The 25,268-nt window shown below is 55.9% G+C and overlaps 2 protein-coding genes across 3 annotated transcripts in view; both read right to left on the bottom strand.

The window, feature by feature from the left end:
- Positions 1-1,375: 1,375 nt before the first annotated feature.
- Positions 1,376-5,328, bottom strand: LOC126006365 (cytochrome P450 2D14-like). The gene is made up of 9 exons (XM_049771760.1): positions 5,124-5,328; positions 4,598-4,769; positions 3,956-4,108; positions 3,709-3,869; positions 3,282-3,458; positions 3,018-3,159; positions 2,647-2,834; positions 1,726-1,867; positions 1,376-1,629 (listed from the first exon to the last, which is right to left on the bottom strand). Exons 1-9 carry the CDS (start codon positions 5,310-5,312, stop codon positions 1,451-1,453), a joined length of 1,503 nt encoding a protein of 500 aa, XP_049627717.1. The 5' UTR covers positions 5,313-5,328; the 3' UTR covers positions 1,376-1,450.
- A 3,762-nt stretch (positions 5,329-9,090) lies between these two features.
- TCF20 (transcription factor 20) overlaps positions 9,091-25,268 on the bottom strand; it is a 129,051-nt gene continuing 112,873 nt past the window's right edge. For both annotated transcript variants that reach the window (XM_049771529.1, XM_049771530.1), the window contains 4 exons: positions 18,672-18,765; positions 14,189-14,238; positions 13,423-13,548; positions 9,091-10,208 (listed from right to left, as the gene is read on the bottom strand). In XM_049771529.1, the coding sequence (XP_049627486.1) occupies positions 13,465-13,548; positions 14,189-14,238; positions 18,672-18,765 (228 nt within the window). In that variant the 3' untranslated portion in view covers positions 9,091-10,208; positions 13,423-13,464. The remainder of the gene's footprint in view (positions 10,209-13,422; positions 13,549-14,188; positions 14,239-18,671; positions 18,766-25,268) is intronic.

Below are 25,268 nucleotides of genomic sequence, written 5' to 3'. Positions count from 1 at the left end.
AACTTACTTTGAATTCTTCATCTTGTATGTCGTAGATCTAACATTTCTGGAGCTTGTAGTCGATTCCTTGGCACGTGTCTGGTTTTGGACACCCGGTATTTAGGTTAGAAATTTTTCTTTCCTTTTCCCTGTGATGTGCTTATTCAAACAGCCGCCCTTTTCCATTTGTTTCGGTTATTCCTTTGTAATTATAGGGAATGTTACTTAATTGTGTATCTATATATGGAGGTTTTTATAAGATTTATTTAGAGGGGCCGGCGAGGTTGCGCTAGAGGTAAGGTGTCTGCCTTGCAAGCGCTAGCCAAGGAAGGACCGCTGTTGGATCCCCCAGCGTCCCATATGGTCCCCTCAAGCCAGGGGCAATTTCTGAGCACTTAGCCAGGAGTAACCCCTGAGTATCAAATGGGTGTCGCCCGAAAAACCAAAAAAAAAAAAAAAAGAAAAAGATTTATTTAGAATATCCTTCTCTGCCTGTTGTCCCACATACTACCTTGGGGGGGGGTGGCGCTATTGAAAGGATAACAAATAGTTGTCGAGTGAGATGCTCAGGGTCTTTTGGGCAGCTAGCTGGGAGGCTCTGGTCTTTGGGAAGGACTAGCAGGCTGACAAAGGATTCTTCATCCGACCTTCTTGCCTTTTTCCCCTCCTGTCTCTGTGAATTATCTGCACAGATAAATATTACCAGGATCACTTCCCCATCATTGGGGATAGGGTAATGGGAGTCAATTTTGCATTCTGGGAGCTCTTTGAGGATCTATTGATAACTCGTATAGGAGTAAATCTTAGTCAACAGGTAACTTTCCCAGAGGAGCATTAATATGACATCCCAGGTGTTGGGACTTATGCTGTATGGCTGAGCATGGCAGTCTCTGTGCACAGAGGTCATGAGACACAGCACAGTCTTGGCACACTGACTGTGGAGGGACTTTGACCTTTTGAACTTTCAGGAGAGTCTGAGAGTGGAGGTAGCTGTGTGGTCATCCAGTCTGGGGGACCCCACCAAGGATGCAGAGCAGTGGGTGCCTAGACAGCATCGCCTCTGATCCATCTTCTGATCATCTTCTGAACCCATCCATGGACCCTCTCCATACGATGGAAATCTGCCACTCCTCCCTCATTCAAGATTTTGTCCTGGTCATATCAGAAGTTCAGTCACTGTTCCTCAGCCTAACACCCAGGACTCAGACTTCAGGGTCTCAGACACAGGTGGGAAGCCATTGCTGGTTCTCCTGAGTATCAAGAACTGGTCGGGTAAGTAAATGGTCACTCTGAGCCTCAGTATACCCACCTGCGAAGTGGTCTGAGTGTCAGGTTTATTCAATAGGGCGAGGGTGTGAGGCCCAAAGTGAAGGAACATGGACAAGGTGGAGTCAGATCAGGCTGGGACCTGGGCTGGTTTATTGAGCATTTGATCCACAGCAGAGAAGCAAGTGAGGTTTGGGTGTCCGCCTTAGCGAGACACAGCACAGAGCTCATAAGGCACTGGGGTCACCAGGGAGGCAAAGACACCCTGGTCACTGGGGCGGGGCTGATCTTCGGGCACCGAGAAGCTGAAGCGCTGCAGGAGGCAGGTGAAGAAGAGGAAGAGCTCCATCCGAGCCAAGGGCTCCCCAAGGCACGCGCGGCGACCTGTGGTGGAAATGGGCTCAGTGATCCTGGGGTTCTGGTGTTCCTCCCCTCCAGGACCCTGAGGAGACACAGACAGAGCTGGGGACATGCAAGCACCTGCAGAGAAGGGCATGAAGGCCTCGTGCTTCACGAAGTGGCCCTGGGCATCCAGGAAGTGCTCCGGGTGGAAGCGGCGGGGCTTTGCCCAGACACTCTCGTCCTTCAGCACCGATGACAGGTTGGTGAGCAGCGTTGTCCCCTGAAGACAGAGGCCAGGCAAGGTGAGGCCAGTCACCTCCACCTGGGTCCACCTGATGCTCAGGGTATCCCTGGCCACCTGGTAATGATGGGGACCTGTTGCAAGTCAGCCCCTGAAAAGGTTGATGGAGGGATGGAGGATGAGGTCTTTCCCTTCCAGCTAGGAGCACGCGTCTGCCACCCTGTCTAGCCAACAGTTCTGAGGTGAAACACGGTTCTGAGGTGAAACGGTGAGTAAACAGCTCGCAGACGGTCAGGCTCATGGAAATATTTGCTTTATTCAGTGGACAAGACTGAAGTCCAAAGACTCAGCTTCCGTTCCAGCCAAAAAGCCCCTCGTCTTCCACAGACCCTTGCTTTTATCCCCCAGAATCAGGTACCACCCAATGGTGGGATCAGATACCAACCAATGGTGGAAGCAGAATCAGGTCCTACCCTAGGGTGGGGGCAGAATGCCAGGTCATACCCTAGGGTAGGGCACAATCACCAATCAGGTTAGGGTGAGTAACATAGTAATCCCCTAAAATATTTACATACACAACAGGGACCTACCTCCCTGCAGACAAGGACCCCTTCAGCCTCAGGGTCCCATTTTCATTCATCTTCCCACTGAGCAAGACATTATGGACTGGGCAAACCTGAGTCTGTGCTCAGCCCCAACTGCCAGGATGCACAGGTACCTGGGAAATGTGAGGCTGTATACTCCCTGACAGTTGTGGGAGCAGCTGCTCACAGGATGCTTCTAGTGTGTGAGGCTGTGGGCTTGGGGATGAGGCTTACCTTAGGGATGAGGAAGCCCTGGATTTCAATGTCCCGAGAAGTCATGTGGGGGACTCCTAGTGGGACGATGTCCCCGAAACGCTGCACCTCGTGGATCACGGCCATCGTGTAGGGCATGCAGGCCTGGTCCCCCATCTCTGGTGGCCGTGCCTGCCCTATCACCTCATCGATCTCCTGCTGGACACGGCCTGGACAGAAGGGGTTCCCCATGCATCAGAGGCAGAGGCTGGCTCAGGCCTCCTGATCTGAGTACAGATGAAAGGCTGAGCTGCTTCTGAACTCCCAGCCAGTCAAGTTGATGATCCCAACCGCGAGTTTGCTCGCTGTGACCGACACTGCCCCCAAGCCCCCTCATCCCCAGTCAAGCTCACGCTGTACATCAGGGTGCAGGATCATGAGCAGCAGGGCCCAGACCAGTGTGGTTGAGGTGGTCACCATCCCGGCAGTAAACAAGTCGGCTACCACCATGCGCAGGTTGGCATCGTTGAAGCTGCTATTGGGGTTCCCTTTGGCCTGGGCTCAGGGGTGGAAGGAGGAGATGCCCATTCTAATCCCAAATACCTCACTCCTGGTCATTGGGTCATTCACAGTCCCCAGCCCACCTTCACCACATTGACTGTGCCCCAACCTCTCACCTTCTCTACTTCGTCCAGGAAGGCATCAATCAGGTTTCGAGGTGCTTCAGTGGGGTCCCGGCTCTGCTTATTCTCAGTGATCAGTTCATCGAACATATTCAGCAAGGCAGTCAGCCCTGGGAAGGCCTTGGCAGGGAGCCCGGGAATTTTCAGAAGCACCGGAATAAAATTCAGGACCTGGGAGTGGGGCACAGAATGAGATCAGGGGGTCCTTCCTGTGCTTCTGAGCCTGCCTTCCTTGATTGTGCCTAAGTGAGTCCCCTAGGTGCCCGTGATCAGGAAGAGATCTGAACTCCACATGCATTGGTCCTCAGCTCATGAAGGAGGCCCAGGACCCCCAGCCTGGACATCTCTCCAGCCCTGTAAAGTCCTGAGCCTGGGGAAGCTCCATGATGTGCCTGTCAGCTCTGGAGAGGCCTCCCCGCACCTCTCGCAAGAAGCCCGAGTCCTCCTTCAGAGAAATGTCCATTAGCTGCTGCATCCTGATAAAGCGTGGGTCCTGGTATTCAAAGCGACGTGCGTAGATGAGGGAGGAGATCACGTTGCTCACAGCTTTATTCAGAAGGACTTTGGGGCTAAAGGGGCGTCCTGAAGGGGCAATGCAGGTCAGTGCTCGCCTCCCTCCCTCAATCCCACTTTCCCTCCCCTACCTGCGCCTCCGTACTTGCACTCACCTGCATGGTCATTGAAGGCCTCACAGAGGTAGCCGGCCTCCTCGGTCACCCACTGCTCCAGTGACTTCTTGCCCAGGCCGAAGTTTCTCATGGTGGACAGAGAGAATCGCCGCTGCTCGCGCCATGCTTGCCCGTAGCGTGCTAGAATTACGCCTGGGGATGGGGCAGGTACCTGAACTAGATTCTGGGTACCTGGTGCCAGCTCTTGGCCTCTCCCTCTGTTGCCACTCAGTTGTGCCCCCACGAGCCAACGAGTCTCAGAACCTCACCCCTGGGGGCTTCCTGCCCACAAGTACACCTACTGGGGGCCCCATGCTGCATGTAGTCCTGGTCCTTCCCATGGCCTCCACCCTCTGCTGGTCTGGGCTCACTCTGCAGGCTCATTCTGCAAGCGCACTTTGCCTCTGGTAGCTTCTCCCATTCTTGTTTCTCCCAGTTCGACGTCTTTTCCACCCCAGAAGGTCTTGCCCTTTCAGTCACCTCTTCCTCCTACCAGACCCAAGCTGACATGGTCACCCTCCTCCCTGACCTCCCTGGGTGCTGCCCTCTTCTGCTTCCTGCTCCTTCGTACCCACTGATCATGACCTTGCTCTGCTGAGCCCCAAGTGCAGGCACCCTGATTGGTATCAACTGTCCCCTTGCCTTCAGCACGGGAACTGAAGCCCAGGTGCTCATAGGTGGGTGCAGACGGTCTGTCAGAGGTGTCCTCGCTCTGGTGCACCAGGGCCTCACGCATTGCCACCAGCCCGTTGAGCACGACCACAGGCGTCCAGGCCATCTGCAGGCTGAACACATCCCCGAAGCGTCTCTGCAGCTGCAGGCCAAGGAGCAAGGGCTTTCGTCAGTTGAAGGGCTTTCCTGGTAACATCACCTTGCATAGAGCAGTGCTTGGGACGGGCCTTCCAGCTAGGACTCCCCGTGTCACCAAGTTGTCAGTAAGAGAAGCCAGTGCCTCATTTACAGATAGGGACTAAAGTCACAGTGCAGAGAGGTGAGACCAAGGATCCCCAGAGATCAGTGATAGGACCCAGGTCAGAGCACCTCTCCTACCTGCCTTGCTGTCCTCAGAGCTGTACTGCAGTCCTCCCCGAAGAAGCCTGTCCTCTCTGGGCAGGTCCTTCTCCCAACCAGGACTTACATTCAGGACTCGGGGAGTGTCCCCCCTTACCCGGCCCATGCTGTTGGGCATGTCCTGGAAATCGATTTGTAGCAGGTTGCCCAGCCCAGGCAGGGCCCTGGGGCCTGGTGGGTAGCGAGGGGCCCAGCGTGCTCTCCTGTGCACAAGGTCCAGAAGGAGCAGGAAGATGGCCAGGGCCACGGCCAGGGGGGCCAGCATGTCTCCGGTCAGCAGCGCCATGCTGTGTAGGCACCTGCAGGGCAGAACAGTCATGTGTCAGCAAGTCAGGACTGCTTCCAGCTCTTGTTAGAAGGAAGCTGACTTTGCCTTTGTGTCCCAGTCAGATTCAGGGTGTGACCATGCAGCAGGGGTGTATCTGGAGGGTTCTGAGGGGTGTTCTGGGCCTCCTTGTCCTCTCCTGGGCCTTCCTCTCGCAGTGATGGACAGGGTTGTACCCCCTTCCCACCCGAGCTCCTGCTTATTTAACTCTGAGGGGATACCAGGAGTTTGGACTTGGCCCTGGTCTACTGTTCACCTAATTTAAGTTTTGAGATTTCCCCAGCAGGGGGGGGGTTGTCACCTGTGTCCTTTGCAGTGACCCTCACTTTCCATCAATAGCCCTTAGGGTCACTGTGATCACACCCCTTGGAGTGGGAAAAGGTGAATGACACATGAACCATTGACTCATTACAGTATCCTCAACCCGCACATCCCAAAGGTCATACTGCCCCAAGCTCAGTCAGTCCAGCTCATGCACCCACTTTCTATCCAGACCCCACACAGCTACGGTCCTCAAGTCTTCCAGGTCCCAGATGGTCCAGTGACATCCAGACCTTATTCCTGGCCCCATAGGGCAATTGGCAGTGTTGGGGAACCCCAGCAGGCTGACTGCTTACCCAGCTCCCTGGGATTCAGCCTGGGTGGGTGCACAGGTCCAGGGAAGGAGTCAGACTAACTCCCCTCCTTTCCCCTTCGTCCTTGGCCTCAGTTTGTTCGAGTATCCGGGGCTGTGTCCACCTCCCGATGGAGCAATGTGGGCGGGCACATTCCATGTCTGTCCTAGCTGCCAACATGCCTAATGTGTGGCCTAATGGGAAGCCGGCCATTGCCTCCTTCTCTGTCCTGGGCTCTTCTGAGAAGTCTCTGCTCCAAACCCCCTCCAGCTTCTCACGATGGTCCTTGGGAGGTGACCCAGCCAACAAGTATCACTTGGACAGAAGCTGAGCACCACCAGCGTCCCGTAAGCTCAATGTTAGGGAAACAGCCGGATTTGGGGCAGAGGGTTGAAACCAGGGAGAGAGGCGTGAGGGTAAGGGGTGAGCAGGGGTAGGACTATGAGGCTCAAACCCACTGACATGAGAAGGGGCAGGACAAAGAGGGTGGGGAGGGGTCTTCCTGGTCAGGGGACAGTAGCCATGCTCTGTTCTGGAAAGAGCAGATGTATTCAAGCATTTGGTGGGCTTCCACACCCCCGTGCCCCGTAAGTAATCAGGATCAAGTTCCTCTTAGGGTACCTCTTGGTATCCCCAAATCACTGCCAACACTGGCAGCTGGGTGCAGTGTGGGCTCTGAGAACTGACTCCTACAGCTGAAGCGCCTGCCTGTAGGTGGTAACTGTTCTTCCTATTCCTCACCCGTGTGCCAGTGAAAGGGTGCAAAGGGCGCTCATGCGCATGCAAACACCCAGGTGCACAGCCATCCAGTCATGGTGGGTGCTGGATTCAGGTGACTCGGGCAGCAGGTCAGGTCTTCTCTGATGGCATTTCAGCCAGACCTTGAAAGACCAGCAGTCCGTGTGAGAACAGCCGAGGGAGGTCGGACACGAGCCCAGGCCGGCTGGCACTGCGGGGACAACAGGACTTTGGCTGGCTTTCCAGGGAACAGGACAGTCGGACAAAAGGTCTAGCTCTGTGCAGGGAGGGCTGAAGGGGCAGTCGGAGACGGGTTTGGCTAGCAGGACCAGGGACTGTGGGATTTGGGGCCCCAGGGTCTGCAGATCAGGTTTTGATTTTTCGTTTTAGGTCACACCCATTGGTGCTCAGGGATCACTCAGGTGATGCTCTAGGATCCTCTGGGATGTCGGGGATCAAACCCAGGTCAGCAACGTGCTAGGCCAACACCATGCCTGGGCAGGTCCATTTAGAGGCCAAAGGCCAGGAGGGCGAGCCCTACGTTCCCGTGGGGTCTGGCCTCTGGGGAGCTCCCCGAACTGTCCGTGGGGTGACAGGAGAGTTGAGATCATGCACAGTGACCCTGCAGTTGGGGCTCTGCATGTGGCGCGGGCTCAGCGGGTCTGGGGTTGGGCCTTGGGGAGCCTCGAAACAATGGGTCAGGCTCCATTTCAAAAGCAGATCTGCGTCCCAGCTGCTTCCTGAGCCTGTGCCTGAGCCTGCCAAGGATTTCTGAGCGCGGGGCCTGGAGTAACCTTGGGTGTGGCTCCAAACTAAAAGAAAAAAACCCAAACCCACACCCCAAAAATGCTTGCGCGAGGTCCTTGTTCTGCGCTGGACCCCAAGTTCGCTGAGCGGCTTCAGTCCGTTTTCGGAGCCCCCTTCTGCCTTCTGCCTGACGAGGCCCGCAGGGAAGGGGCGGCCGTCCCGCTGCCCAGCGATGCCCAGGACGCGCCTGGAGAGCGGGGAGGCGCCGCCCAAGCGCCCCGCAAGGTCTGCTCGCCAGCCCGACCCTCCCCGGCGTCCCCAGGGGCTTGGAACCTCGGCTCCCGGACCTCACCTGCAGCGTGGCCGGAGCGGCCGTCCCCACAGCGGTCCTGGACTTCTGGGTGGCCTCACCCGCCTGTCCAGCTGCAGGAGGCTGGGTCCGCGCAGCACCGCCCCCAAACCGTCCCCGTTTCAGAGCACTGCCCACTTGGCAAGACCAATTCTGGGCCTATTGCGTAATACGAATACCCTTAGTAACAAAACACCACACTCCACACACCACCACACACCCCTCTAAGACTAGGGTCCGGCGAAGTTCCTAAGGATCAAGACCAGGCAGCTGCCAGACTTCGTGGTTCTTTACAGACTGCAGAAACGCATGCCCCTTGGGGCCAGGGTGGGAATACAGTGGGTTGGGCGCTTGCCTGGCACAGAGCTGTAGCGCGAGGTGACGCCTACACTAAGCCCTGAACATCACTGTTTGTGACCCACACCCCAAAAGGGCCCTCCCCACGTGTGGGGTCTGGCAATCAACCTCCACACTGGGCGTGTGGTGGGTGGAGGCCACATCCGTTGCTCAGGGGCTAGCCTTGCTCTGAACTCAGGAGTGATTAGTGGTGCCAGGGATCTAACTCCTCGCTTTTCTTTTTAGGCCACACCTAAACGCGTTCCGGGCTTACTCTGGGTAAGGAGTGGTTGGCGGGCCGGTCATATGGGATCCTCAGGATCGAACTGGGCTCAGCTGTATGAAAAATACACCCCAGTGTTCTGTTGCGCCAGCCCCTCAAAATGGTCTTGAAAACCCAAAGGAGCTGAGAACTGGAGCCACAAGAAAGCCTGCCAAAGCCTGGTCAGTGAGCAGGTGAGCTGATTTCTCCCATGTTTTACCAAGCGGGGCTCTTGACCCTTAAGCCAGGAGGCGTCTTCATGCTTATAAGCAGAGACTATGGGAAACGACCGGGTTTCCTACAGCTCAGAGGGTTGTTAGCCCCCCAACCTTGGAGCTATGGTTATGGGGAAAAGGTCGCTGCAGGTTCACAGCAAGGCTAGTGGGTGGGGCAGAGGAACTTGGAAATTGCTGAACTTTACCCTCAGTAGCAAATCTAGGCCAGCTCAAAATCAAGCATTGCTGAAATGCAGAAGGGGGGCTGGAGAGAAGCTTGAGTGACTGTGGTCTCAGTCATTCAGAAGCCAATCCCAAGTGCCAAGTGCCTCAAGCCCCTCCCTCCCATCATGTGCAAGTTCCCAACCCTGTTTGAGTGAAAACACATCGGAAATGTAGACTGGAATAAACCAACCGGGTGCTGCACCCTCCCTCCCACCCCTGCAAGAAGATGCATTTGAGCCACATCACAAAGAGACAAGGTTAAAATGAAGTTTATTATTTTTTTGATTTTTTTTTTTTTTTAAATAAAACTGTTTGTGAAACAGCTATTTTATCCCCATGGCAGAGTGACCCCTGAAAGATGCACTAACCCCTTCTTAAGGCCTTAACAAGATTTTTTTGTACTTTTTCTCTCTCTTTTTTTAAAACTCAGATATTTAAAAACCATACAATTTACAAAACAAAAACAACATAAAAGAATCATGTAGCACGGGGGCTGTAAAGGCCCCCTTTTTATAAAAAATGAAAGCTAAAAGGAAAAAGGGGTTCTGGTGTTCCTGGTCAGCTCATCCCCAGAAACCCCCACCACTCAGGCTCATCTGATTTCCCACCCCAGCTACCCCCCGGCCACCCTGACCAGCCTGTACACCGGCTGGACACTCAGACCTTATGGCCAGTGACCCCAGACAGGCTGTGACCCTGAGGCATCTGCCAACCTTACCCCCCAAAAGTTAAAAAAAAAGCTTAAACATAATAAATAAATAGTGTTTCTTTCTGGAAATGAAAAAAATTTATTTTTGTGTTTAAACATCATTCTCCCACACTCTTGAAAACATGGACCGTCCCCCCCACCGCCCACCTTCCCACTTGGAGACAAATGAATGACAGAGATGGCTGGGGTGTGGCTGGTCTGCTCTTAAGAATCCCGGACCTAGAATGTTCTGAACTGGTGTGAGACAGGCTCAAGAGGGAAGCCACACCCCCATCCCTTATGAGATGAGTTTGTTCAGTTCAATTTCACATTTAAATTTCACTGTTATTGGAACAAATTTGGAGTTAACTAGGTAATTTTAAAATAGAATCAAAAGGGATAGCGCACCTTTCATTTAAACAAAGTCTTTCCAGACTAAAAATAGATTTATATATATATACTTTATCCTTCCCTGTCACCCCCTTTCCCTCCCCCCTCCCCCCTCATTGTCACTATGGAGATTGTGTCCATGGAAACAGCCACTCCAACTTCTTGGGTCTTTCTTTCCTGGGGTGTGTGTGATGGGAGCTGAGGAAGAGCTGGCGCGGGGGGCAGGGCAAGGCTGCCAGCAGAGCCGGTTCCATCCGTCGGGGTGTCCACCCTGGTCATCTCCACAGCCTCACCTGCAAGACACAGCAGAGCCTGGATGATGGCCTTGGTCACCCACATCCCCCAGAGTCCTCAGGTGTGCGCACCGGGAGGGCCCTTCTGCGGCCCTGAGGCAGTGCTGACCTTGGGGGCAGCAGATGGCCCAAGGCTTGGAGCCAGGTCCCAGGCAGCAGTGACCTGGTGTGGCCCATGTCCCCCAACAGCAGCCAATACCCTGGCAGGACCCATTGGTCGGGACCATCTCATGAAGGTACCAGATCCCGACACTCCTCCGCGTCCCCATCAGCACAAGGGCTGGTGACAAGACTCTGCCTTGTCTCCTGCCACCCAGCTCCCTCAGACACTTGCTAGGGCTCTTCACACAGCCTCGGGAGAAGGCGTGTACTTGGGCTCCATTTTAACACTACTGACTACTAGACACAGGGTTGGGTAGAAGTGTCCCCAGCTTGGACCTTTGTGAAGCACACTCATGTCCACCGGCATGTGGGGAAACGTAGACCCTTGAGGTTTCCCGTCCCAGAGCCTGCCCGAGTCCCCTCGACGACACCAAACCCAGGCGGCTTCAAGCTACAACCAAGGGAGAAGCCGCCTCCAGGTTGGGCTCTGGCTGGCAGGACGAGGCCGGAGTGCCCGCACCTCCATCCCCTGGTACTCAGAACTGTGGGCCCCCACCTTGGAATAAAGAGCGCAGGGGTACCTGAGCCTGCTGGGCAGGGTGATAGGGTCTGGTACTGGCCCTGAACACCACTAAGGATTTGCTGAGTGGGACACGTACATGGCGCTGTGGGGTACAAGCAGCAGGAACCCACTGTAGGGCTGAGGCCAGGCTCCCAGGGGTGAGGGGGTGCCTTAGGATAAAACCTGCCCCGGCCTCCACCCTGTGATGATCCCCAGCTCACACCTGAAGGCGGGCAGGGCTGGTCTGGAGAACAGAGAGAGCCATTTTCTGGGGGTCCTGGGCTCAGGAGTTGGAAACAGCCGTGAAATGATTGAGGACCTAAAGGACAGACCTCAGGGTAGGGGGTAGCAGGGGCAAATCCAGAGAAAGCAAAGGGCTTGGAGCACCTTCTGGAGACTTCCACCGGCTGCGGATGTGTGGGGAGGGGTCCGTCCGAGAACCTCAGCAGACAATGGCCTGGAGGTTTGCGGGAGACCCAATGAGGGTGAGGGGAGGGGTCGCCTGACTTGCCACAGGACAGGAACAAAGCACTCATGCTGCATCGACCATCAGGGGTCAGGCTACACAGGCCCAGGTTAGGTCGGGAGGGCAGATCTGCTTCCTGTGCCTGAACGGGAGTTTACCCCCAGTGCTGCCCCAGACCCTGCTCTCCCTGCTTTCCTGGCCCAGCAAGGCCCAAATGCCAGGGGCTTCATAGGCTGGAGACATGTGGGGGCCCTCTGTGGGCAGGTGAGGCCTGGCCTGACTCCACTCACATTCCACACGCACACCCAGGGCCAGCAGGGCCACGTTGCTTTTATAGGATGCGAGTCCAGACCCCTGCCACAGTGCTCCTCTCTAAGCGAGAAAGGGGGTGCGCGTGTGTCCTGACCTGGCTCTGACCTAGTCCCTGAAACTCAGCCAGAAGAGCAGCCTTCAAACAGCCTCCAGGGTGTCCCACTCCCCGGGGCATGGGCAGTGGGAGATGGGGGTCCCATCACAGGACAAGGCCACCCTCCTGAGCCTCCCAGGGCACATGTAGAAGCTCTGGCAGCGAGTGCTCGTCAAGGCAGGAGCAACATCCCGCGAGAGCTGCCCCAGTCCAGGTCCCATTTCTCCCTGCACATGGACCAGACTCCAGGATGGAGCTAGAAGCAATGAAGCCTGGTCCTGCCTGGCGGCGCTTCCCCAGATCACCCCGAGGCCCTGGGCCTGGACTGAGCCACTGAGCAAAGCACAACTCGAGCCCAGGAGCGAGGAGTGGTGGGCTCGGACCCTCCCACACTCGGCCTTGTCCTGAGAACTCATCAGCAGGAAAGGTGCTGGAGTAGTGGACCCCGGAGGGTTCTAGAAGTCCAGTGGCCGCCGCCGATGGTCCAGGGGGCTCCGTGCGGCTGTCTGGTTGCGAGGCGCACCACCTCGCCCGCTCTGCGCCCTCCTTTCCCAGCCCCACTCCCTGAGGAGGAAGAGAGAAAAGCGTGACCTCAAAGTCCTCGCTTGTCAGGCCCGCCGGCCCCGCACACTCATCACACAGTGACACGGGGGTCACAAAAGCGGCCTCAGAGGAGGGACGGGTCCTGTCCCAGCACATTTCCTTGTGCTCACAGATCCAGAGGACAACGCTTCTCCTCCGTGTGTCAGTGGGTTACTAAAACCTGTTAGTTGGGGAAATGCCCGAGACTAAGAAGCCAGAAGGAAACAAAGTTAGGGGGATCATAGCCAAAAATGGCTGAGAAATACTGTTGCAGGGGAAGGCGCACTCACCCCCCCAGTCCGAAAGGGGGCCAGAACAGCCCCACATAGACAGGGCAGCAGATGTGTGCAGCTGTGAATCTCACAGAAGAGAAAGTGGTCAGCTTCCCCACTCCAGCTTCTCACCTCTGCTGGCTGTATCCCATCTTGGCCTGAGCACCCACAGCTTCCAGTCTGTGGCCCTGTCCCTGGACAGCAGCCCACCACCCCCAGACTCTCCTGAAGAGCATGAAGCATTGGGAGGAGGTTTTCCTTGGGGGGTGGGTTTGGGGCCACCCCCCCAGCAGTGATAAGGGCTCACTGCTGGCTCTGCACTACTGACCCATGACTCCGGGCTCAGGGGACCATACGGGGTCCCTCTGGCAGCACTGGGGAGATTTTGAAGAGTAAACAAATAAAACCCAATGCTTCAGCCTAGGAGCCTTTGAGGGGATTTCCCTTCTCTGTATCCTTCTGAGCAAAGGGAACCATCACGGTCCTGGAAAGAGATTTCAATTGAAGCTGAAGGAAGTGTTTGTTTTCAGGGATTTCTCAGCTTCGAGAAACGTGGAGACTCTAATAAGAGCAGAGGCCAGACTCGGACCCCGAACTCAGATCTGCCCCTGTAAGGGCAACGGTCCAGTCGCAGCCCTGCAAGTCTCCTGGGCAGCTTGGCACTAACACCTCGACAACAACAACAAAAAAACCAAGGTGTCCTGGTGTCCACCTGGTGCCGGCAGTCCACGTGATTAAAGGCCGGGTGACCTGGGAGGCAGAGTCCAAGACCCACTGGAAGGGTCCGGCAGGGGTGAGGCGGGATCCTGGCCTACCCGACTTACCTGTGCTTGCTGTACTTTCACTCCCATGAGCACACTGCCCCCTCACCCCCGCTCCGACTGCTCTGTGCTGAGGCTGCCTTTTGCTGTCTTGTTCTGCAAGGGGGGGAGAGGGCATGGGAGGGGAGGCTGCCAGCGGTGCCCGGTGACGGGCAGGAGGACAGGAGAGCACATGGGTGCCAGGGAGGGCAGAGGGAAGGGGAGGAGAGCACATGGAAAAGGAGAGAGAAAGCAGAGTCAGTATGGCACGGCCAGAGGGAGATGCGCAGCTGGTTTCTCGGGCAGAGGTCGGCGCTGACCGGGAAGGAAAAGGCCCCACTTCGGAGGGTTTTCAGAGGAAAGCACGAGTGAGCTCTTCTGCATGTCTGGGGGCGTTGGCGGGCCTTCCTCTTTCGAGGATTTTCCTGGCCGGCTTGCCAACTGCGGCCCATGCATGGCCAGTGACCAGCAGGTGTCAGTGTGACCTCAGCAAAGACGCTGCTTGGCAGGGCCACTGCTGGCGGTGCTGGCTGTCGCGTCGTGCCAGCCCCTCCCCTCGCCAACCGTGAACCGGGCTCCTTGAGAACACTGCCAAGAGGGACCTTGAGACCAGTCGGTTCCCTTCTCCCATCCTGAGAGGGGCGAGTGAGAGACCCAAGGGTTGACCAGCAGCACCCCGACCCACCAGCCACTTCTACTGGTGGGAGACATGGAAGAGACGAGGCCCCCGCAGGCCCACAGCCACCTCGATTACCCAGTCACGCCCACCCGGCTCAGGGAGAGGACTCACCTTGTGCTTGGGGCACCTCACCGAGAAGTTCTCCTCACGGAGCAAACAATCTGCAAGGCAAGGGGGACAGTCAGCACCTTGTGGAGGGGGGAACCAAGCTAGCAGGGTCAGAGACCACCTGCTGTGGTTGTCCAAAGGCAAAGAGGAGCGTTAAGGGAAGTCTCACCTGGGGCCAGGCAAGAGCCATGTTGCTTTTACAGGCAGCAAGCCCAGACCCCTGCCAGTCAGTGTCTGCCTTGCACATGGTGGACTGACTCTGCTTCGATCCCTGAACCCCCTGCATCCCATAGGTTCCCCGAACCTACCAGAAGTAATCCCTGAACATTGCTGAGTGTGGCCCAGAAACCAAAAATAAGGAGTGAGTATCAGAACAGGAAGTCAGGCAACTCAAACAGTGACTGTCCCAAAGCTGGACTCCCTGGAAACCAGGATATGTAAATCCAAACAAAACAGTGTACCTCTTTGGGCAGGAGGGTTACAAGTGGCCCTAGTTTTACTCTGCCCCTGCATTTCCAAGGTCTATTATTTTCATCAAAAGAAAAGCAAGTTTCTGAACCCTTCTTTAAAAGGACTGGATGAGGGGTTGGCGAGGTGGTGCTAGAGGTAAGGTGTCTGCCTTGCCTGCACTGGCCTAGGAAGGACCGTGGTTCAACCCCCCAGTGTCCCATATGGTCCCCCCAAGCCAGGAGCGATTTCTGAGTGCATAGCTAGGGGTAACCTCTGAGCTTCACCAGGTGTGGCCCAAAAACCAAAAAAAAAAAAAGTTCAGCTAAGGCTAGAGAGACAGCAAGCACAGTGGGTAAGGGGCTTGCCTTGCATAGGTCAGCCCGGTTTGCTCCCCAGCATCCCATATAGGCCCCTGAGCACAGAGCCAGGATTCCTGATACCACTGGGTGTGGGACCCCCAACAAAAAGCCTGGATTTCACGGAAGCCCACTGCACAGGCCGGAGCCTGAGCTTCCTAGAAGAACAAACAGTTGAAGACCAGCAGCGGCTTCTGTCGCTGTACAGAGAAAAGCCCAGCGCTGGCCCAGGCAGCTGTCACCCTTGGCTTCCTGCCTGTGGGGACAGGGAAGACTGTAACATGAGCTGCATCCCCACAATGCATGGAGGGAAGTGGAATCCACGAGGGGGCAGCTGGTCCCGGAGGAACATGGTTCACCGCTGTGTGACACATGCCTGCCGCACCGCTGACAGGAGGACACACAGCTGCCTGCAGGTAAGCGGGCCGGGCCCCGGTGGCGGCAGAGGCCGGCGAGGAAATCTAATTAATGAGTTCCCGCTGCACCCCGCCGCGCCCGGAGACCAACAGCCGGGTCACAGGGCGCGCTGCGGTGGCAGAATGTTAATAAATATTGATCGCGGGAGGCGGCTCGGCGCTTAGACGGGAGAAATCTCCGCTTGCTTTCGCTCCAGTCATGCCGAGCCTGCTGGTTTCAGGTGAGCGATGGCCAGAGCACACGGGAGCTTCCCCGGCGAAGCAGAGAAGCAGATTTTGCTCAGCCCTGCCCACACCACCTCTCCGAGTCAGGCCTACTGCCCTGCCTTGCCCTGCCCTTTCCTCCCTTGTGGGCAGCAGCCCGCCAAGGCGCTTGTTTAGAGAGCCCATGGGACCGGGGCACAACCATGGCTCCTGCCGAGACACAGCATAGCAGGTGCGGACGCAGGGTGGAGGCAACGCACCCAAAAGCCCGGCCTGGTAGCCCTGCAGTGTCAGGTGGGTCAAGGGGGGTTATGTCTGGTGTTGGGGTGACAGGGCCAAGGATTGCTGCTCCCATAGCCCACTGCTAGGGGACCTCAGGACAGGTACTGCAGGTCAGGGGCCCCCGAGGCGCCAACACTGGAGGAAACCACAGCAGTGGACTGAGCCCAGCAACCTGCAGCAAACCCTCAGACCAAAGTGCTCCCCAGCTCTCTCCAGGCCCCCTGGTCCTCGGCCTCAGGGACAGGCCAAGCACACAGCCAGGCACAGGGAGACAGCAGGCTCAGACCGGCAGGAAGCTCTGCTCAGCACCCCAACAGTGACTGGGACAGTCACAGAGACTCAACACAGGGTGCTCGAGTGAGGGCGAGGGGCTGTGTCTGCAGAGGCAGAGCGGGACTCGGAGGGGAGGCGGGGCAGGAGGGGCCAGGCCCCGGGATTCCTAGCGACCACTCAACCTGGACCTGCAGGCTGGATCAAAGCGGCGGGAGCAGCTTGCAGGCGGCTGCACAGGGCCTGGCGATTCCCAGCTGCTGCCTCTGCGAGAGGAAAGAAATCCCCTCAAGGCAGACTCTTGAAGCTCGCTGGAATTATTAATGAGCTGCCACGCTCCCCTCTTCCTTCAGTCTTAACAGTTATGGCTCACTGCATTAAATACATTCCTTCTTTTTTTTTCTTAATTCAGTGCTTATGCTCTTACTGGCGCCAAACCCGGTGTCTGGGACGAACCAGTGCCCAAAGCAGAGCTGCCGCTGTCACCACGGGCCTCGGCACCAGGTGGCCAGAGCTGTGGGCGCCACAAGAGGGGCGCGTGCAGGTCAGACCCCACACTCTTCCTCCAGCACGAACCGCTGGACCTGAGCCTCCTGGACCCTGAGCACCGCAGTCAGGGAGAGCTCCGCTGGGCTGACAGCTGGCTCCATACGGATGCCTGGGAGCATCCCCCGGGCGTTGTCCTGATCCTGGCTCTTCATGCAGAGCCCAGGCAGCCTCCCTCTCCGGACACTCGGCCAGTGGGGACCCGGACCCGGACCTAGGTGGACCACAGCATACAGACTCAGGCAAGAGCGAGGCAAACGCCAGTGCTCACCAGCTCTGCCGTGCAGGGCCCAAACCAAGAGACCCTGAGTGCTCAAGAGGCCCGGGCCACACCCTGGTCCCTCCAGACAGGGCATCGCCTTCTACCCCGCAGTGCCCAGACACAACGTGTTCCACTCGTAAGCAGGTCCTGGGTCTAAAACAGCCTCCCTGCCCCACCGACCTGTTGGCTGTGCCACGCGCCCAATGCCCCAGAGAGCAACAGACCAGGCAGCACCAGACCAGGGTGTGGGGGACGCGAACAGATCCTCCTGTGCTGTTGTGGAACCCGGATTCATCTCCTGCATACCTACCCCGAGCTGGTACAGGGGACAAAACCACCAGGCCAGGCCCATTCGTTCCACAGTGGCAGAAGAGCAGAGAGCCACAGTCAACAGGTGCCCAGTGCCAGACACTAAAGGCAGCGATAGGCAGGGATTCTACCAGAGGCATCACTAACTTCGGCAGCCAGCGCAGGAGGACACACCCCACGTGTGCAAGGATTTCTGGGCTTGATTCCGGGCACAACAGCCCATGCCCAAGCCCAAGCCCAAGCCCAAGGCAGCTGCAGAGGGCTCTGAGCGCCAGGCCCTGTCGTGCCTGCAGGCCGAGACACAAGACAAGGCCGCAGAAGAAAAGTGCCTCAGAGGGCATGTCACGCGTCCAGAAAGTCACTGAGAAGTAACCATGAGCATAGCCACGTTGCAGGGTACAAGATCCACACAGAATAATACAGGAACACTACAGGCTTGGGAGGGACGACCGAGCAAGAACATCCCACCAATGACAGTGCCAGCGACACTGAGGGACACACAGAAGTGGCACAAAACTCAGAGCCTGCGAGTTACAAAATAAGACTCAGAGAAATTAAAAACGGTAACAGACCGAAAGAAGCTCTGGGCCAGAGCGACAGCACAGCAGGGAGGGTGTTTCCTTTGAACGCAGCCAACCCAGGTTTGATCCCCGGCACCCCAAAGGGTTCCCGAAGCATGCCAGCAGCAACTTCTGAGCGCAGAGTCAGGAGAAACCCAAGTGCCACCAGGAGTGACCCAAAAACAAATAAAAAGTTCTACGAGGGGCCGGAGAGATAGCATGAAGGTAAGGCATTTTTTGCCTTTTATACAGAAGGTCATCGGTTTGAATCCCGGCATCCCATATGTTCCCCTGTGCCTGCCAGGGGCGATTTCTGAGCATAGAGCCAGGAGTAGCCCCTGAGTGCTGCCGGGTGTGACCCAAAAACAAACAAAAAAAGTTCTGCATTTGGGGGTCATACCCTGTGGGGCTGGACCCTGGTCTTTGCCTTAAAAGCGTGTGCAAGCCTTTGGGAAGGAAAGGGTTGTGGGGGAGATTTACACCTGTGCAAAAGGAATGTTTTTTGTTAGTTATGCGGCAGCACAGCAATGTCATTCCTGGCCCTACACTCAGGAATTACATGAGATGTTGGGGATCGAATCTAGGTCAGCTGCGTGCCAGGCAAGTGCTCTCCCCACTGTACCACGGCTCCAGCCCTAAATGAGTATTCTAGAAACATTTTAGGTTCGCCACTTAAGGAGGTGAGCTGCGTGTTAGCTGAGACATCTTAAACCAGTGTTGCTCCACCTCACTTCTTGTGATTCTACTTTATGAACAACATGGGTTGGGATTCTGAGATAAGTCAGCTGGGCAAAGATGGCGGCTGCCCTGCAGAGGCCGGGTGAGTCTCACCTGCGTCGATGGCACACGGGTAATGGTAGCGGAAGGAGCAGCCTTTGCTGTAACAGCCCAGCGTGGCGCCTGCCTCCTGGCAGTGGGAACATTTCTGGAAGGAAGAGGTCAGAGGTCAGTCGTGTCAGCACAAAGCAGTGACCTGTCCCCGCACTCAGAGCTCACACCCCCACCCCGTCTCCACAGCGCCAGATGGAGGGTCAAGACAGCTGGCTGGAAGGTTCTAGGTGATGCCGCAGACAAGTTCCTAAGGAGCGCCAAAGGACACCTCGGCGTTCCCCACCCTCCCACCGGCTGGCCCGGCCCGGGATCCCTCCTCACGGGTGTCCTCAGCTACCGAGCCCTGCCTGCCTGTTTCTGCTGTGGAAGTCCACGGTGGGAGGAGAGGGAGATAGTAGAGTTAAATATAAGCCTCGGGGAAGTAAAAGTAGAATTGGTTCTAGCCCTTCTGTTTGTAAGATTTTACTTTTATTCTGCTGATCCCGAATGCCCGATGTAAGTATATCTCCCTTCCTTTTCAAAAATATGAGCTCCTGCATGCAGCCGGTATTTTTACACACAGACCCTAATTTAAATGCGCCAGGAAATCTGTCACGAGTTTCTGGCTCAGTGAGATGAGACGTTATTTTGCGACTGAAACGCTGCTCCTTATCTGGTCAGGCTTTCCTAGATGGGACCGAACCCCCTGGCCCTGCATGGCTCCCGTGGCGAGCGTCGTGCCAGCTGTAGCGAGAGACTTGCTTTGTAGTTCACCCGGCACCAGGGACCACGCAGGAAGGAAGCACCAAGCCCACCTAGGAAGGCTCCCAGGAAGGCCCACACTCGTCCCTGGTGAGTGCTCCTGAAGCACCCAGGCCAATGCAGAGACCCCACATACGAGCAGTCTCCCAGGACACAGAGAACAAAGGGGACGACCCCGTCCCTCCCCCGGTTGGGGGCCGATGGACCAGTAGGTTCCACAGCCCCGGGAGAACCCTCGAAATCAAAGCAGGAGCACGGGGAACGGGTCAGGGTGCTCTGGGACACAAGTGCCACTATGTGGGGTTGAGGGCAACCCGTGTGGGAGCTTCCTCAGACAACACCGCGGGCCAGCACTTGGCCTGTCATCATGTTCCCCACACCCTACGGTAAGAGAGGTACAGAAGTCCTGCACAGAGCATGTGTGAAGGAAAGCAAAGGAAAGGCTGGACAGGCCCCGGTCCTCAGGCAGCTGCACACTGTTTGCTGGAGTAGAACCCATTTCCACATCTCCAGATTTGTTACAAAAGCGTTTTTGGGGGGCTGGGGAGGTAAGGTCCACGCCTGGCTGTGCTCAAGGATTACTCCTGGCTCTGTTCAGAAATTGCTCCTGGCAGGCTGGGGGGATCATATGAGATGCTGGAGGTTGAACCCAGGACCATCCCAGCTCATCTGCAAGCAAGGCAAATGCCCCACCACTGTGCTATCTCTCCGGCCCTCAGAAGGCGTTTTTAAGTTAAAACCATCTCAATTCTCTAAGCTGTGATCTAAGAAGAAACCTAGGCTCAGAGGCACTGTTGTGACTGTTGTGCAGCTCTGGAACCTGAACCTGGGGACAATCCCTTCACTCCCTGCCCAGGGTCCCTAAAACTTGTCTCCCTCCTATAAAACTGTGTGGCTGGGACCTGGGCACTGCCTGGTCCTTCCTGCCTCAACACAGCCTGTGTCCCACGCACATCACTCCTCGGCCGGAAACGACACTGAGGCAACATATGCTTCTGTCCGAGACAAGGTACGGCCAATGGTCACGCCAAACCTGGGAGCTTGCTGGAAATGCAACAGCATTTGGGGCAACAGCAGAGAAGGAAACGGCCCCTAATCTAGCTCTGCCCTTGCCAGGGTGAGACCAGGAGACCGTGAGATGGGCTGTTCTCCGGGACCCTGGTCCAGTGCCATTGTGACATCTGTGTCCGGCCTGGATGGAGTATGGTGCTCCACAACCCAACCCGAGTACTGCTCATGTACCCCCTCCTGGACCAGGTGCAGCCAAGCAAGGAACAAGTACGACCCTGAAGGACCACAGCAAGTAACGTGCGTCTCCCATGGTGAAAACGATTACCGGAGCAGGTCTGGTGTGGCCCCTCAGCAAGAAGCAGGGAGGGCTCGGTACCGGGCTCGGGCAGGAAAATCACTGAAGCAGCCACATCCACCCCAGGGCAAGGCAGGGCTGGGACTGGTGGGAAGCAGAGATGCAGCTACCGTGGAAGTGGGAAAGGGTCATACTGCAAGACCCCCTGTAGCTGTCACAGAGGCTGGCTCCTTCCTACCACTCATAACCCCTGTTGGATGAATGGACTCCTACCCATTCAGGCTATGCTTGTCACTCATTGTCAGAAGCACCTTCGAATGGAAGCAGCCTTTGGACGGGTCCCTTACCCTACCTCCACCCCAGGCTGTGGTCCAATGCTTGCTATATAGACCCCGGGTCTCAGGGGAAAATGCCTTTTGGTGTCTGCGGTTTTCCACCACTGAGCTATTGGCTTCTTAGGAGTGGAAGCTTGCTTGTGGGAGGTCCTAAACTTGTTCTATCCCTTTAACCGTGTGTGGATTACTTCCTGCATCAACATTTTCTTCCAGATCTGCTTCTCTCCAATGACTTGGGGCACGAGGCTTCTGCTATAACCCCACTTTTTCTTTTTCACCTTTTTTTTTTGGTCCTTTGGGGAATCAGCTGTTAAAGCCCAGGGTATTAAAAAAAACAACCACACACCCGCCCATTTGGAGGAAACTGAGAAAAGCAAGCAACTCTGCATTCCCAGGGAAAGACTTGGAAAAGACTAAGTTTATATCTCAGGCTGACCTGAGGGAGCAGGAAAGAGAGCCAAGGGGAGAGAGGGACAAATTCCCTGGGGGCACTCAAGGGCAGGCTTGAGCAGGGAGCACAAAAGATGGGGGGTGGGGGGGAGTCATCAACCTTGAAGACAGACCTTGCAAATGACCAGAGCCCAGGAGGAAGGAAAGGCTGAAAATGAGAGCAGCTGCCTGTAACAGGGGGGCCAACGTGGGCACGGTGGGGGAAAAGCTTCCCTGATTGCTGGAGACGTGAGTGAACAAAACACCCAAGAGACACCGAGAAGCTCACATGACACACTCAAACCCAGCTTCCCAAGATAAGGGGCTCTTCCTCGAGGAGCCTTCTTGTAGAGTCTCGCTGGAAACTCGAGTCAGTTAACAGTCACCAGGAGTGAAGGACCTGACAGATTCTGGGGAGGAGATGGAAGAGACATTCCTGGAACTCAAGAGTTGTGAGTAAAAATAAAGACCCTGGAAAAAGAAAGTGTCAGAGGCCCCACAACATGCTCCCACACAAGTGATGTACCAGGAACCCTTAAGAAAGCAACAGCCAACAGTGATGAACAGTGATGAACAGTGATGAACAGTGATGAATATCTGGCGAATTCTGAAAGGACATGAAGGTGGCTTTGGGCCGCTTCTGGCAATTTTACATCTCTGCGCCCTCTACTCTCCAGGAGTCAAGGATAAAAGGCATCTCATCGGGGCTTGCACACTGCCGAAGAGTGATGAACCCAGCATCCCATATGATCCCGGTGCCTGCCAGGAGTGATTTCTGAGCGCCGCAGCCGGGTGTGGCCCAAAAACCAAAAGCAAACAATAGACATCTCAGTTCTTGGACACAAACAAATAATAGAGGACAGGCAGACACCGGTGTAGGTTCTTGTGTCAGGCCAGGGCACTGACAAGGGAGCTGATTTCAGGAACCAATGAGCCCAGTGCACAATGTAACCCCAGCCCCATGCCAGCCTCCGCCAAGTGCGTGGCCCTCCTCTTGCTGAAAGACACCCCGGTGGCTGCCTGCAAAGGGCTACCTGTGGTCGCTCTATGTGACCAGTACCTGGAAGTGACTCGGGGCACCGGCACGAGGGCGACAGAAGTTCTGTTCAAGCTCAGCTGCTGTTCTGAGCCTCGGCTGGCTTTGATCCCGCACGGCGCCCGCTCGAGTCACCCTGGCAGAGAACTTAATCCTTCTTGTCCCTTCTACCTCCCTCAGCTGTGAGATTCACTCTAGGATCCTCTCCTGGGGCCCGGTAGCACATGGAGGAGGCAGAGGTTTGGCTGAGGAAACGGAGCAGCGCCTGAGCCGTGAGGAAAACCCATCAGGTGTCATCTTCAGTGAGTTCCCACACTGAGCTGGTGGAGCTTGGCAGAGGGAACAAAGTAAGTGCTTGTTCTTGCGTGCCAGGAGGAACGTCTTCCCTTTGACGGAGAATTCCTGTCTCCAGGCCCCAAACCGGGATCACTCCTGCTCTGTGTTCAGGGACCACTCCAGGTGCTGCTCACCGTGACTGCTCACTACCATTCAGTCACGCTCACTTTGCCCTCCTAATTCTGTCTCTCCCCCGCCACAGGTTAGCAAGCAGGTTTCTCAAGGTTTGCATCAGAAAGGTGTTAAATAAGTAACAAGAAACAAACTACACAGAACTATATGAAAATTATATATGCTGGGACATCATGTCACAGGCATTGAAAGTGATCCCCAAAAGGTCTATCGAGCCCAACTAAATGAGGGAGAGTGGCCAGGCTGGGCCGTGCATAGGCCACGCACACAGAGGTCCCACACTGGGGCCCCTGCACTGCCCTGTGCTCCTAGCCTGGCTTCTCCCTCCTCCTCATCCTTGCTCTATAACCCCACTCACACAGGTTAAAATGCTCTAGAAGAGTGACTTCCAAACTCTCCCTCTAATATGAATCACCTAGAGAACTTTGGAAATTCCTGGTATCTTCCTAACATCCAGGCCACAACTATGACTCCGACATCAGAATTAGCTCTTGGGTGGCCTCCCAGCCCAGCTGCAGGAGTTTCTGGTTCCCTCCGGCGGTTCTAGTTGCACTGTTCCCAGAACCAGCATTCAGAATCATCCCCAACGCTGACGTGCTTCTAGATATCCAGCTGCACATGGGTCTGAGGCCAACAGGTGCTGCGACTCCTCTCCACACATCTACAGGCAATACTTATTCTGCCTCCATCAAGCCCCAGGTCTTCACTCAATTGGGAGGTCCCACCAAGGGAAAATGCAGGGGTTAGAGGGTGAAATCCCAGAAAAATCACTTGACTCAAAGCAATATCTCAACTGGAATGACCAGCAATGGGTTTCAAGACTTTTTTTTTTTTTTTGACAAATGAAGGAAAATGCCAAAACACACCAGGCAATGCTTCTTTTTTTTTTTTGGGGGGGGGAGGGGGCGGGGAGCCATACCCAGCAGCACTCAGGGCTCAAAAATTGCTCCTGGGGGCCGGAGAGATAGCATGGAGGGTAAGGCGTTTGCCTTTCATGCAGAAGGTCATCGGTTCGAATCCCGGCGTCCCATATGGTCCCCCAAGCCTGCCAGGAGCGATTTCTGAGCATGAAGCCAGGAGTAACCCCTGGGCGCTGCCGGGTGTGACCCCCCCCCAAAAAAAACCAAAAAAAAAAAATTGCTCCTGGCAGGTTTGGGGGACTCTATGTGATGCCAGAACTGGAACCTGGGTTAGCCGCATGCAAGGCAAAAGCCCTAACCACTGTGCTATCGGCCCGGCCTTGGCAATGCTATTCTGAATTAAACTGGTCCTCTACTGCCCAAGAGTGAGGGCTCTACTAGCAATAATAATTTTGTTAAGTTATGGGGAGAATAGGCTCTATCACAGAAAACGACTTCCAGACAAATCCCAACATTTGCCTTAGTAAGAACCCCACTGGCCAGCTCTGTCCCACGCCATTTGTTTTTCCTGCAGGAAAAAGGAGCCCAGGGAGGAACAAGTCCCAGTCTGCACCGCCACCCTCCTGGAATCCGGGAGGCACCTTTCTCCCTTCTTGTCTTGCCTACGGCACAGGAAGCGAGAGAGCTGGGGTTGGGGGACAGTCCAACTTGGGCCCCCTGGTGCCCAGGCTGCACTGGCCTTGCAGGTACGAGTGCCCCAGGCCCTGGCCACAGCAGCTCATTTCGTTAATGCCCCAATTTTCTCACTGGTACAATACCTAACTTGGGGTGGATGTGTGCAGGGACTAGAATAATCTTTAAGAAAATCAACGCAGGGGAGAAACCAAATCTAAGCAGGAAGCGCGAAGGGACTCTTGAAGAAGACATCTGGGAACCCCTCTGGCGAGAACAGAAGGAAGCTGCGGTGGGTGGCAGCTGGCCCAGGTGATGTACGGCCCTGCCCTGGGAGGACTGCAGGCTGATCTCAAGGCCCTGGGAGCTGAGAGTGGTGCCAGCTACCAGCAGGGAGGGCAGGAGTGCACTCTGCCTGCCACTTCCCAGCACATGCCCAGTGATCTGGGCACCAGACAAGGAGTCTCCTTCTGTCCCTCAGCCTTCTCAGTGGCCTGTTTTAAAAAGGCTCTGTGAGGATAATGCTTGCTCCACGGGAGAGCAAAGGTTCTGGCAGTGATATCTACGGAGCGGAGCGGCCCAGCGGGCAAGGCTGTGCTGTCATGTCAGGCCTTCCTGCTGTGAATTCAGTCAGCTTGATGCAGGCAACATGCAGCCATTCATTTCCCCAAAGAAGTGCAGCCACTTGCCACCACCCATCTTTGCTCTCACCCCAAAGGCTGGTATATTTAAAGAACACCCCAAAAATGG

This window comes from Suncus etruscus, chromosome 4 (assembly GCF_024139225.1).
Source record: "Suncus etruscus isolate mSunEtr1 chromosome 4, mSunEtr1.pri.cur, whole genome shotgun sequence".
Classification (NCBI taxonomy): Eukaryota; Metazoa; Chordata; class Mammalia; order Eulipotyphla; family Soricidae; genus Suncus; species Suncus etruscus.
The sequence above is the reverse complement of the archived record's forward strand: the minus strand, read 5'-3'. Positions and strand labels throughout refer to the sequence as shown.